Consider the following 11,109-nt stretch of genomic DNA (forward strand, 5'->3'; position numbering starts at 1 on the left):
AATCGCTTGCCCCGTTTTTATTGGTTTCGCTTCCATCATTCTCCTCAATATACTAATCACGCGCCCCTTTCCACGAGTAATTTTACGTCATTGGATCTCCCCCTAAGTCTGACGAATTTAGTCAGTTCTTCCATTCTATTGGCTGGGCGTGGCTTCTCCTCCCCACATCCTGTTCGGGGCGGAAGTGAGAGGCCCTTATTTCTATTGGCTTAGATTTGCAAGCGGGAGTTGTCTATCAAGTCTATCAGATAAGGTTGGCTCTCCAAAAGTACCGCCCCGGAACAGGCGGGGTTTGTGAAGATGGCGGCGCCTGGGAACTTTGTGAGTTTGCTTCGTTGTGTAGGCATTTCCTTACTTCAGCGGCTCTGGGCAAATTGGCGCGAGGGAAAGGAGGTGACGAAAGTAGCTTCAGAGAAGCAACTTTCCTGATACAGCAGGATAAAAGCAGCAGTAGGGTGGGGGTGCTGAAGTTACCGCTTCTCCTAGAAACCTGGAGGGCTGGCCGACTGTGAAACGAGTCTGCGGAAAGTCGGGAATGTGGGGTGTCTGAAGGAGAAGAGGGTTTTCCTCCCCATACGTCCAGTCTTCTAATAATCCTGAGGAAATAAGTGCTTTTCTTTAATTCTCTCTCCCTCTCATAGGCGGTGCTGGAGTCAGACCTGCAAAGTGCCGTGACACTTTTGAAAAACCTTCAGGATCAGGTGAGTCATGTCACCCCCTTGGGGATGGGTCACTGACGGATTGGCTTTCGTTTTGTGTGCTTCACCTCCAAACTTTGGTCGTTTGAGGGACATATATTTGAATGATACCAAATTCTTTAAGAGCCAAGTGACTTAATGAAAAAACCTTTTCGGGCTAGAATTCAAAGTAATTTATTTCTGCATCTAAAGCAATACAGAAAACTCCAAAAAGAAGTTATCTGAATGTATTTCCTTTATTCTCATAGTTAAAGAAACCAATGCTGGGAAAGGTGATAGGATTTGCCCTTTGGGTAGCCAGCTGTATTGGTTGATTCAGCCAGTACAGATAAGGTACAGTCTCCCCACATCACCACTGACCCAGTTCCCATCCCCTCTCCATGGTTTGATAAGATGATTTCTTTAGCTTTAAGAAGTGGAAATTTTTTTGTACTTTATGAAAAAGTATCAGAAACCATCTTTCCTATACTGTCTAAGAAGAAAGGTAGTAACAATATTTTAGGCTTTGTTTCAGGTGATTTGTTTAGTTTTTGCCCTTCCATGCTCAGAGATGACTAGGTGTATTCTTGTCAGCGGTTTTATTTGGACTAATTTCAGGTGATGGCTGTAACTGCACAAGTACAAGCTCTGACAAAAAAAGTTCAAGCTAGAGCCTATCCTACAGAGAAGGTAAGACGTATTTGAAGAGTCAGCATTCCCTGACTTCTTCTCAACAGCTGTTTCATCATAAATTTATTGTGTTGTGTTGGAACTTCAAAGATGAATAAGATCCAGTTTCTGTGCTGAAGTCTAGGAGAGGAGACAGATCAAAACAATAGGTATAAGCAACAGCAGAATTGCTGATGAGTCATAATGAGTACTGTGCAAGCCCAGGAGAGAGATTAAATAATTGCCCCAGGAACAGAGGAAGTCAGGGAAGGCTTCTCACAGGTGGTAACAGGATTGTGCGGAATAAATAGGAATCCAGGGAACAGAAAGAAATAGCATGTACAAAGGGACAGAGTCCTGAAAGCATGGCAATATACCGGGAAAGGAGGTCATTTAGTGTGGTTGGATGTACAGTGTGGGGGTGGAAGGTGGGGAGTAGGAAGTAAGACTAGGAAAGTAGTCACTCTGTGAAGAGCCTTGTAGGCCAACTGAGGAGTTACTATTGTATTTCATCCAATCTAATGCTGTTAATTTGGGACCTGCCACTTATTTTGTATACAAAAAAAAATTCGGCCTGTTAACATATGACATAACATTAAGGTACCATTGATTAAAAGATACAACCTGACTTTAGAGATGTGAAAATATGAAAACGATATGCATGTTAAAATTGAAATACGGTGGTTTTTAATTTAAGGTCTTGTAGAACCTTCTTAGGGATCATTGAATATGGAACAGTATAGAAGGAGGGCTTTGGATCCTTCTTGAAGGATCCTTGAAGTGGAAAACTCTTGTTTTATATGTGGAGTTTTTGTTCTAAGATATTACTTAATATATTCCATAGGTCAACAAAAGTATGAAAATCATTGTGGTAACTTAATAAGAGTCACTGAAAGATTTTTAAATATGGGATTTACAGAAGATTTATGCTTTAGAAAGATAGCTAATAGAATTTTTTTTTTTTAATGATTTTATTTTGGGAGGCACCTGGCTGGCTCCATTGGTAGAGTATGTGACTCATGATCTTAGGGTCATGAGTTCAAGCCTCACGATGGGTGTGGAGCCTACTTAAAAAAAAAAAAAAAAAAAAAAAAAAAAAGATTTTATTTTTTAAGTAATCTCTACACCCAGTGTGGGGCTCAAACTTCCAACCTAGGGATCAAGAGTAACGTGCTTCACTGACTGAGCCAGCCACGCGCCCCTAGAGCTAATAGAGTTTCTAATACGTTCTCTTTGCCTTTTCTGTCTCATTATTCAGTTTTGTTCTTACCTATTTTTATCTTTGTGTTTTCTTCTTTTTGATTTTTTTCTCATATGCTTATAACTCTATTTGAACTTGACAGAGTCCAAGCTAGTCAGGAAGAACCTACTTCTCAAATTCTTAGCTGGTTCTGGGCTGCCAGCATATATATTAGATCACTATATATTTGTTTATTCATTGAACAGAATTTAGTAACTTATCTTTCAGGACCGAAAATTACTAAGTGCTTTACAGACTATAGAGTTCTTTCATATTATCTTTTTTAAGCTCGTAATTACTCTTCGGGGCAGAAAGGAAATACTGTATATGCTATAGATGAGGAGACTGGGGTCATGAGATTGAGTTACCCATTATTTGACTACCAAATGCCTAATTCAGAGGTTAAACTCAGTTTGTCTTTAAATTCTTTGCGCCTCCACCTGTTACCACACTAGTGCTGATCTCCAGCAGCTTCCCATGTTTGTTTAAAAATACCCAGGGTTTGGTGTTGGAGTCAGACTGAGTTTGAATCCCATACTCCTCTAATACATGTGTAATTTTAGGCAGAGTATTTAACCTGTCTGAAATAAAATAGGTCTTCCAAGAGCTGTTGACTTTTTCAGTTTCATTTTAAGTAGTCACAAAGACTTTTTTTTTAATGTTTACTTATTTTTGAAAGAGAGAGAGAGAGAGCACAAGCAGGGAGGGGCAGAGAGTAAGGGAGACACAGAATCTGAAGCAGGCTGCAGGCTCCAGATATCAGCACAGAGCCCAACGTGGGGCTCAAACCCACAAACCATGAGATCATGACCTGAGTTGAAGTTGGATGCTTTACCAACTGAGCCACCCAGGCACCCCAACTTCTTTAACAACTGTAACTTAAGTGCCCTCCTGTGTTACTCATGATATTTGCTTGATTATCTGACTGTAAATGTAATGTGATTTTAATTTTAGAAAGTTTGGAAGATGCATAGAAGCATAAAGAAGAAAATTTAAAACCAATATAATCACCATCCTGAGATAACCACTGGGGTATATTTTTGGGAAATTTATTTTATTGTAAAAGTAATGTATGCCTGATGAAAAATACTTTCACAATACAAATGCTCCATTTCTTCCTTTTCCTCATCTTGATCCCCATGGAGAGCAGTTGTTACTAGTGTGTTATCTTCCAGAGATTTTTGTCTGTGTGTAAAATGTGTGCGTCAGGGGCACCTGAGTGTCTCAGTCAGTTAAGCGTCTGACTTCAGCTCAGGTCACGATCTCATGGTTTGTGAGTTCCAGCCCTGCGTCTGATTCTGTGCTGACAGCTCAGAGCCTGGAGCCTGCTTCGGATTCGGTGTCTCCCTCTCTGTTCCTCCCCTGCTCGCACTCTCTCTTTCAAAAATAAATAAAGATTAAAAAAAAATTGAAATAGGCTGATGGGGGGTGGGAGGGAGAGGAGGGTGGGTGATGGGTATTGAGGAGGGCACCTTTTGGGATGAGCACTGGGTGTTGTATGGAAACCAATTTGACAATAAATTTCATAAATAAATAAATAGAAAGAGACCCCTTAAAAAAATAAAATAAATAAAAATAAAAAAAATTGAAATAAAATGTGTGCATCATACTCTCCCTGCCTTAACTGAAACCATATTGTAGTGTAGAAAGTGCTGACATGGAATTAAGTCCATGTCAGTATGTATAGATCATTGTTTTTAACTGTATCACATAATTGTATGGGGATAAAAACCAATAATTGTTTTGATTAAAGATTGAACATCATATGGTGACAAAATTTGTCAAAATTTGGAAGGGCCTTAAAGGTAGAAGCCAAGGATACTGTTTTCCACACAGACTCCACAATAAAGAATTGCCCATTCCCATATGTCAATGGCCCTGAGATTGAGAAAGCCTACCATAGTAGTTTTGGGGACATTTTATTGATTTTTGTGCTCTTACTGTCTTGCAGTAATTCTCAGAGCTTTGCTTCTCTCATAATTTTCTTAGTGGCCATTTTAGGTACAGTCACGTCCTTGAGACTACTCCAGATACCTTGTATAAACTGATGAGGGGAAAATTGAACTTGGAAAAAATTACCCTGTTTACTCTAGGCTTTCCTCCTGTTTCTTTGGCTAAAACTGAATTGGCATCTCTTACTCTTTTGTTCTCAGGGTCTCAGCCTCTTGGAAGTGAAGGACCAGCTACTGCTCATGTACCTTATGGATTTAACCCATCTCATCCTGGACAAAGCCTCAGGAGGGTCTCTTCAGGGACATGCTGCAGTTCTGAGACTGGTAGAGATCCGCACGGTATGAAGCATTTCGCATCTTAGCGTTCTGGATTTCCACAGTCTGAACCCTAGGACTGTCACACAATAGCTCTCATTTAAGTGGGTGTTCTCATGATTAAGTGAGGAAACCAAATGAAAAAAGTCTTTTTTTTCTTCACTTGCTCTACTTTGTTTATATTTTAGATGCTTTATCTGGTAAGTTAATGTAGAGGCTTTGACATGTTTAATTTGGGGAAGGGAACGTAACCCTATTTAACCATATTATAGGTTTTGGAAAAGCTTCGTCCCTTGGACCAAAAACTGAAGTATCAGATTGACAAGCTAGTCAAGACTGCAGTGACAGGCAGCCTCAGTAAGTGGCAGAAGCTGTAAGATTATGTGGGGACTATCATAAATTTCCAAATCTTGTAAAATCCCTTGTTTGTGCCCTCCTTCCCCCCCCCCCCCCAGGTGAGAATGACCCTCTCCGTTTTAAGCCTCATCCCAGCAATATGATGAGCAAGGTAAGGGATTGCATTCACCTGATTTTCCTGAGGGCTCAAAGCCTGAATGAGCTTCATGGTGATCCTGGATCTCCTGGGATTCTCTTATTACTGTTGACTCCTGTCTTGTGCCTTAGAATGTAGAGTATGAGATTTTCCTTTCTCCCCTTTGTTTATATTCCCAACTCCCCAGGGTACTCTAGCTTTGGTTTTACTTAGTGTCTAACACTTGCTGAGTTTATGGATTTTGCGTTCCTTTTGTAGTTGAGCTCTGAGGATGAGGAGGAAGATGAAGCAGAAGGCCAGTCTGAAGCTTCAGGAAAGAAATCTGTAAAAGGAACAGTTAAGAAATACGTTCCACCACGCTTGGTTCCAGTACATTATGGTATGAACTGTGTCTACTGCCTCCTCAGCATAAATTGTGTCTCTTTTATCTTTTTCTCTGTTCTGGGATAACCCTCGCTGATTTTTATCATATAGATGAAACAGAAGCTGAGAGGGAAAAGAAACGCCTAGAACGGGCCAGAAAACGGGCATTGAGCAGCTCTGTCATTCGTGAACTTAAGGAGCAGTACTCAGATGCTCCAGAGGAAATCCGTGATGCTCGGCATCCTCATGTCACCCGCCAGAGTCAGGAGGATCAACACAGGTCTGAATCCTTGCAATTGGAAATTGTTTTCTACCCCATGGAGACCTGTCCTTACGCTTTGGATGGATATGATTAAGTCTGGTACCAAGAGAATTCACATTATAGAGAAAGTAGAGTGGAAAATGGGCTGATAGTTTCTAAGAATTAGGGTTGGTAAGTACAGAATAGGAGCTTGGGAAAAAATATCTTCCCAAGTGTTTAGGCTGAGCAGATGCTATACGAAGAGGAATATGTGCAGTTCTACCTAGTGGGACTTTAAAAAATCCGTATTTCACTGTCACAACTCTCACTTCTGTGCAGAAGCAAATAAAGTCAAGTTTTTATAGTGGCATCAAGAATGCTAGACAGGTTCAGGAAAGAAAAGCAGGAAAGTGACTATAACATGAATACAGACTCATCAACTTTGCCTGGGCGGCAGTCTCCACCGTTGATAGATTTGAGTGAAGGGGCTCATGTAGGAATTCTGTTCCTGAAGGTGAAAGTTTTTTGGTAGAATAGTATAAATATTCTTATGGATGGGCTATGAGTTCATCTCTAGGGAGGAGGGAATTTCTAGCATAAAGAACATTTCATTGAGGAAGCTCAATATGTGCATTGATTGTTCTTAAATATTATTATTGACTTGCTGTGAAATTTCTTGAGAACTATTTGAAGGGGTGAAGATTTTTAGCTGCAGCTTTCTGTGTGTAGATTGAACATGTTGTAAACTGTGTTTCTGTGGCAGGATTAACTATGAGGAGAGCATGATGGTGCGTTTAAGTGTCAGTAAGCGCGAGAAAGGACGACGAAAACGAGCAAGTGTCATGAATTCACAACTTCATTCCCTCACACACTTTAGTGACATCAGTGCTTTGACAGGAGGAACACCTCATCTTGATGAGGTAAGGCTGCGATACCGTGGTGGGAAAGCAGCCTCCTTGATTTCAGCCAGGTGCACGTGGGGCTCATTACCATGAGGAACACGGAAAGGGGTGCTGACACCTGGAAGCACCTGCCATTCCTTCACTTTTCCATCTGTCTCCAGGACCAGAATCCTATTAAGAAGCATAAGAAGACACCTAAGAAAAGTCGAAAGAAAAAAGGTCAGTGAATGGCTAGGACTTGGATGGTTAAGTGTAGAGTAGGGAGTACGAATTGGGATGTCAGCTGTCTGGATTTGCCATCTTAGGTCTCAGACCAACCCCTGTAGTTACCTCTTCCAGACTGAGCATTGATTTTTTAGAAGTGGGCTTTCTCTTTTTTGCCAAGCTGAAAATCAGCATCATTCACAAAAAAAAAGATTTCTGGGTTCTGTTTCTAAGGTCCCACAGTTGGTGTGCAGGCTTCCTTAAGTAGGACTATGAAAATGTCACTTGAAGGAACTGTTTTCCAAGTTTAGTTTCATTCCTACTTCTAGTCCTTTGTCCTGGGAGGATGTACAGAGTACTGTCTAGGGGACCCAACCTTCTTGAGCCCTTTTCTCTAGGTTTCTTTTTTTCTGTCCCCTCAGCTTTTCCAACTGTCCTTTGCCTTATTCTTGGTTTCCCTTCCTTTCAGGTTTTCGAAGGCGGCGGTGATGATGGGTGTACATATTTGTATATCTGTTGTTATCCAGGGATACTTCTAATTTCACTGTATGTAGGTTTTGTTTTATTTTTCCTTGAAATTCACTAATTGTTTGCTCTGGATATGTGGAAAGATCTTTATGAATAAAATTGATTTTACTTACGAAATGAATCTGCTTTTGCATATGTATTGTATGACTGGAATCACTGGGTGTGGGGTTTTTCTGGTGAGATGGTAATAAAAGGATAAAGGGGAAGATGAAATTTTGCAGGGGGAGTGAGAGAAGGTTGGCTTTATAGTTTGTTTTGATAGTTTACTTTTCTCAGAAGCTATAAATTGGTTCCTTAGCAAAAAATATTGAGAGATTAGAGTAGTGTAATCAACTCTTCTGGCCCACGTGGCCATAAGTTCGTGTATGATTTGTTGTAATAGAGTGCAAGTCATCTTAAGATATGTGGGTTTTGTTAATGTAACTTGCTGGCCACCAGATGGGGTCAGTGATTCAGGAAACCTTTGGTTCATGACTAGCAAAAGCTGTATTGTAGAACCTTTTCTCATTGTTAAGTTACTCATATCTCCACTTCTGAATGTTTCTCTTTTCTTCCTAAAATAAAATAAACATAGGGCTGATCTTTGGTCAGTTATAGGGAGAGAGTTTATCCAGAGAGAACAGCAGAGTGAATGAGCAGACTAGAGTATGAAGAATCAGTATAGTCTTGTGTTTTGCAGCCTCTTTGACCTTCCTTTAACTAAGGTCTTAGTTCACCAGTCAGTTAAAGGCCAGTCCTTTTATAAATGCTTGCAAAGGAGTGCCAAAAAAATAGGCAGATTGAAAATTCCTAGCTTGGGGCGCCTGGGTGGCGCAGTCGGTTAAGCGTCCGACTTCAGCCAGGTCACGATCTCGCGGTCCGGGAGTTCGAGCCCCGCGTCAGGCTCTGGGCTGATGGCTCAGAGCCTGGAGCCTGTTTCCGATTCTGTGTCTCCCTCTCTCTCTGCCCCTCCCCCGTTCATGCTCTGTCTCTCTCTGTCCCAAAAATAAAGAAACGTTGAAAAAAAAAATTAAAAAAAAAAAAGAAAATTCCTAGCTTGAAGATCAAAAGAATGAAAATGTCACCAAAATATCTGCCCAAGTCAAGAGACTGGTAGGAGTTACATATCTGAGATCTTGTATTCTGTCCAGAGAACGACCTCTGTTGGTGGGAGAGCCTTTAGGCTTGGATAATACAGAAGGTGAAAAGGGGAACCGGAAAGGACAGAAGTTGAAGAATCTGTTGAATAAATTTACTACAGTTTTTTTAAGTGCTTAGGATTTCATGAAGACCTAATTTTGTGTCTGTATTCCTGGGCAGTGTCATGGAGAGAAGTAGAATTGGGTTATTGCATCACTAAATCCTTGGTTCTGAGTCCTGTGAATTTGGACTTATACTAGTCTGCCTGATCAGGGCAGGGTGTGTTTTTAGTTGGCTGTAGCCTGATAGAAAGTAGGAGTCAACCTAGTATTGTCTCCTGTTAACTTGAGCAGATCACTTAACATTCCTGGCCTTTGATTTTCCTTAGCTGAAAAATGAAGGTGTTAGACTGAATCTCTGAGATTTCTTCCAGAATGGGCTTATTTCTAGGGCCTTGAACTTTTAGTCCGTTGTAGTCTGAGTGAGCCTGACCTGCCTAGGGCCCTAATACTTCTGTTTCTTCAAGTGAATCTAAACAAAGAGCCACGGAACAGGTTTAGAGATTCTTTTCCCTTTCTGGCTGAACTAAGTGGACAGGAGGTTCAGTTCAAAAATACTTAGTTGGGACCACCTCATTTGCTTCTTAGGACTGACTATTGCATTGGCTTCTCATTTATTAAGATTTTTGGGTTACAGGAACTGCCAAGGAAAAGGAAGTGGTGGTGGTTTTTTTCTCCTAAGATCTTACTTTGTGTTACATACTGAGCTAAGAGCTTTATACATAATCCTTACAAATTATAGATCATCTCTATTTTACCAGTAAGGAAACTGAGACACTTAGGCAGTCTGCCCAAGGTTACATTGCTAATAAATGAAGAGAACCAGTACTTGAAGAACACAATTGTGTGGAGGCCCTCAAGTATCCTGGGGTTCATGAAAGTCTTCAGGTTGTTTGTTTTTCCTTTTTAAAAATACTGGTAGGTAGGTTATAGAGTTTAGCTCCCTTTTCCCTACTGCCCCACTCCTGTTCAAAGTCTTGTCTTCAAAGAAACCACAAGTTCCAGATACTGTTCTGCCCTCTTGGTGTTATACCAGTGAGTTGAACAAACAAAAACCTGTACTTTGTGGATCTTCTATTAATTCAATCCAGTCTTTATTCCCAGGATATCTTGTTATCCCTGGTTTCTAGATGATAGGCACTATTTGAAAAAGGTTTTCAACAAAATGTTGAATAATTTCTGAGAATATCTGCCCCAGAGTCATCAAATACTGTTTAGAGTATGCTGCTGGCAAAGTTTTATTTGGATTCTCAAAATGGGAAACAGGCATAAGTGAAGTTACTTTAGTTAAAGTGAGGATGAAGAAGCCTAGAACTCTATGTTCTCATAGCCTGCTTTTCCCAAGATTTCTGAATAGCTGCAAGCAACCTTTAAAACTCCATAGAATGGGGTACCTGGGTGAGTTAGTCATTAATCATCTGACACTTAGTGAGTTTGAGTCCCACTTTGGGTGTGGTCAAGCCCCACTTCAGAAAAGCTTGTGCCCTGCTTTGGATGAGCACGAGTCCTGCTTCCGGTGGACATGAGCCCCGCTTCTCTCTCTCTTTATCTCTCTCTCTCTGCCCCTCGCTCACTTGTGCCCTCTCTCTCAAAAAAAAAACAAAAAAAAACAAAAAACAGAAAACACATAGGATATAGTTTGATAACCACTGTTAACAGTAGTAGGGCAAGGGAACGAAGCATTCAAATCTCAGGGTTTCTTTTTTTTTTTTTTTTAATATATGAAATTTATTGTCAAATTGGTTTCCATACAACACCCAGTGCTCATCCAAAAGGTGCCCTCCTCAATACCCATCACCCACCCTCCCCTCCCTCCCACCCCCCATCAACCCTCAGTTTGTTCTCAGTTTCAAAAATATGGAACGCTTCACGAATTTGCGTGTCATCCTTGCGCAGGGGCCATGCTAATCTTCTCTGTATTGTTCCAATTTTAGTATATGTGCTGCCGAAGCGAGCACTCAGGGTTTCTTTATGGCTGATGTTTGCTTCTCTTGTATCCTGTATTCCTGCTCAGAGATTCACTCCTCTGATTGTTGAGACCATATGAATGTCCGATTTCGTCAATGCACTGCTAACAACAGATAATTTCCAGTGTTCACTAAGTGATGTCTGTCACTAGTTCACATGAGCATCTTGTGATAGTAAAGAAAGTCTTGGCCTTGTTCTAGTCAAATAATTTAGTGTCTCTGCCTTAGTTTTTTCATCTGAGGAGGGGGGAAGAGGGTTTGACCAAGACCTGTTTTTCCTTATTAGCTTTGTTTTGTTATGATTTTATGAAGAATTGAGGAGATGTCTGTCAGGAGTTCACAGCAGTCTTCATGGATGTATTTTTTTCATTAGAAAAAGA

At 40.7% G+C, this 11,109-nt stretch overlaps 1 protein-coding gene and 1 non-coding gene across 3 annotated transcripts; one reads left to right on the top strand and one right to left on the bottom strand.

Moving 5' to 3' along the window:
- The first annotated feature begins 259 nt into the window (after positions 1 to 259).
- NGDN (neuroguidin) lies at positions 260 to 7,701 on the top strand. Of its 2 annotated transcripts, XM_045450439.1 has the most exons (11): positions 260 to 321; positions 642 to 701; positions 1,296 to 1,367; positions 4,740 to 4,877; positions 5,126 to 5,210; positions 5,309 to 5,361; positions 5,605 to 5,725; positions 5,821 to 5,989; positions 6,714 to 6,870; positions 7,014 to 7,071; positions 7,526 to 7,701. In XM_045450439.1, exons 1-11 carry the CDS (start codon positions 301 to 303, stop codon positions 7,543 to 7,545), a joined length of 954 nt encoding a protein of 317 aa, XP_045306395.1. In that variant the 5' UTR covers positions 260 to 300; the 3' UTR covers positions 7,546 to 7,701. The 2 variants fall into 2 exon arrangements, with proteins under 2 accessions (XP_045306395.1, XP_045306396.1); XM_045450440.1 differs by lacking the exon at positions 1,296 to 1,367 and having other exon boundaries at positions 281 to 321.
- A 2,912-nt stretch (positions 7,702 to 10,613) lies between these two features.
- Positions 10,614 to 10,720, bottom strand: LOC123584497. The gene has a single exon (XR_006705464.1). It is a non-coding gene; the product is annotated as a U6 spliceosomal RNA (small nuclear RNA).
- Between the last annotated feature and the right edge of the window lie 389 nt (positions 10,721 to 11,109).

This window comes from Leopardus geoffroyi, chromosome B3, assembly GCF_018350155.1.
Source record: "Leopardus geoffroyi isolate Oge1 chromosome B3, O.geoffroyi_Oge1_pat1.0, whole genome shotgun sequence".
NCBI classification, from domain to species: Eukaryota; Metazoa; Chordata; class Mammalia; order Carnivora; family Felidae; genus Leopardus; species Leopardus geoffroyi.

Coding starts and splice junctions, on each gene's coding strand:
- NGDN (XM_045450439.1), top strand. CDS start 301: ATGGCGGCGCCTGGGAACTTT. Junction 702..1,295: donor TGAAAAACCTTCAGGATCAG/GTGAGTCATGTC, acceptor GACTAATTTCAG/GTGATGGCTGTAACTGCACA. Junction 4,878..5,125: donor GACTGGTAGAGATCCGCACG/GTATGAAGCATT, acceptor ACCATATTATAG/GTTTTGGAAAAGCTTCGTCC.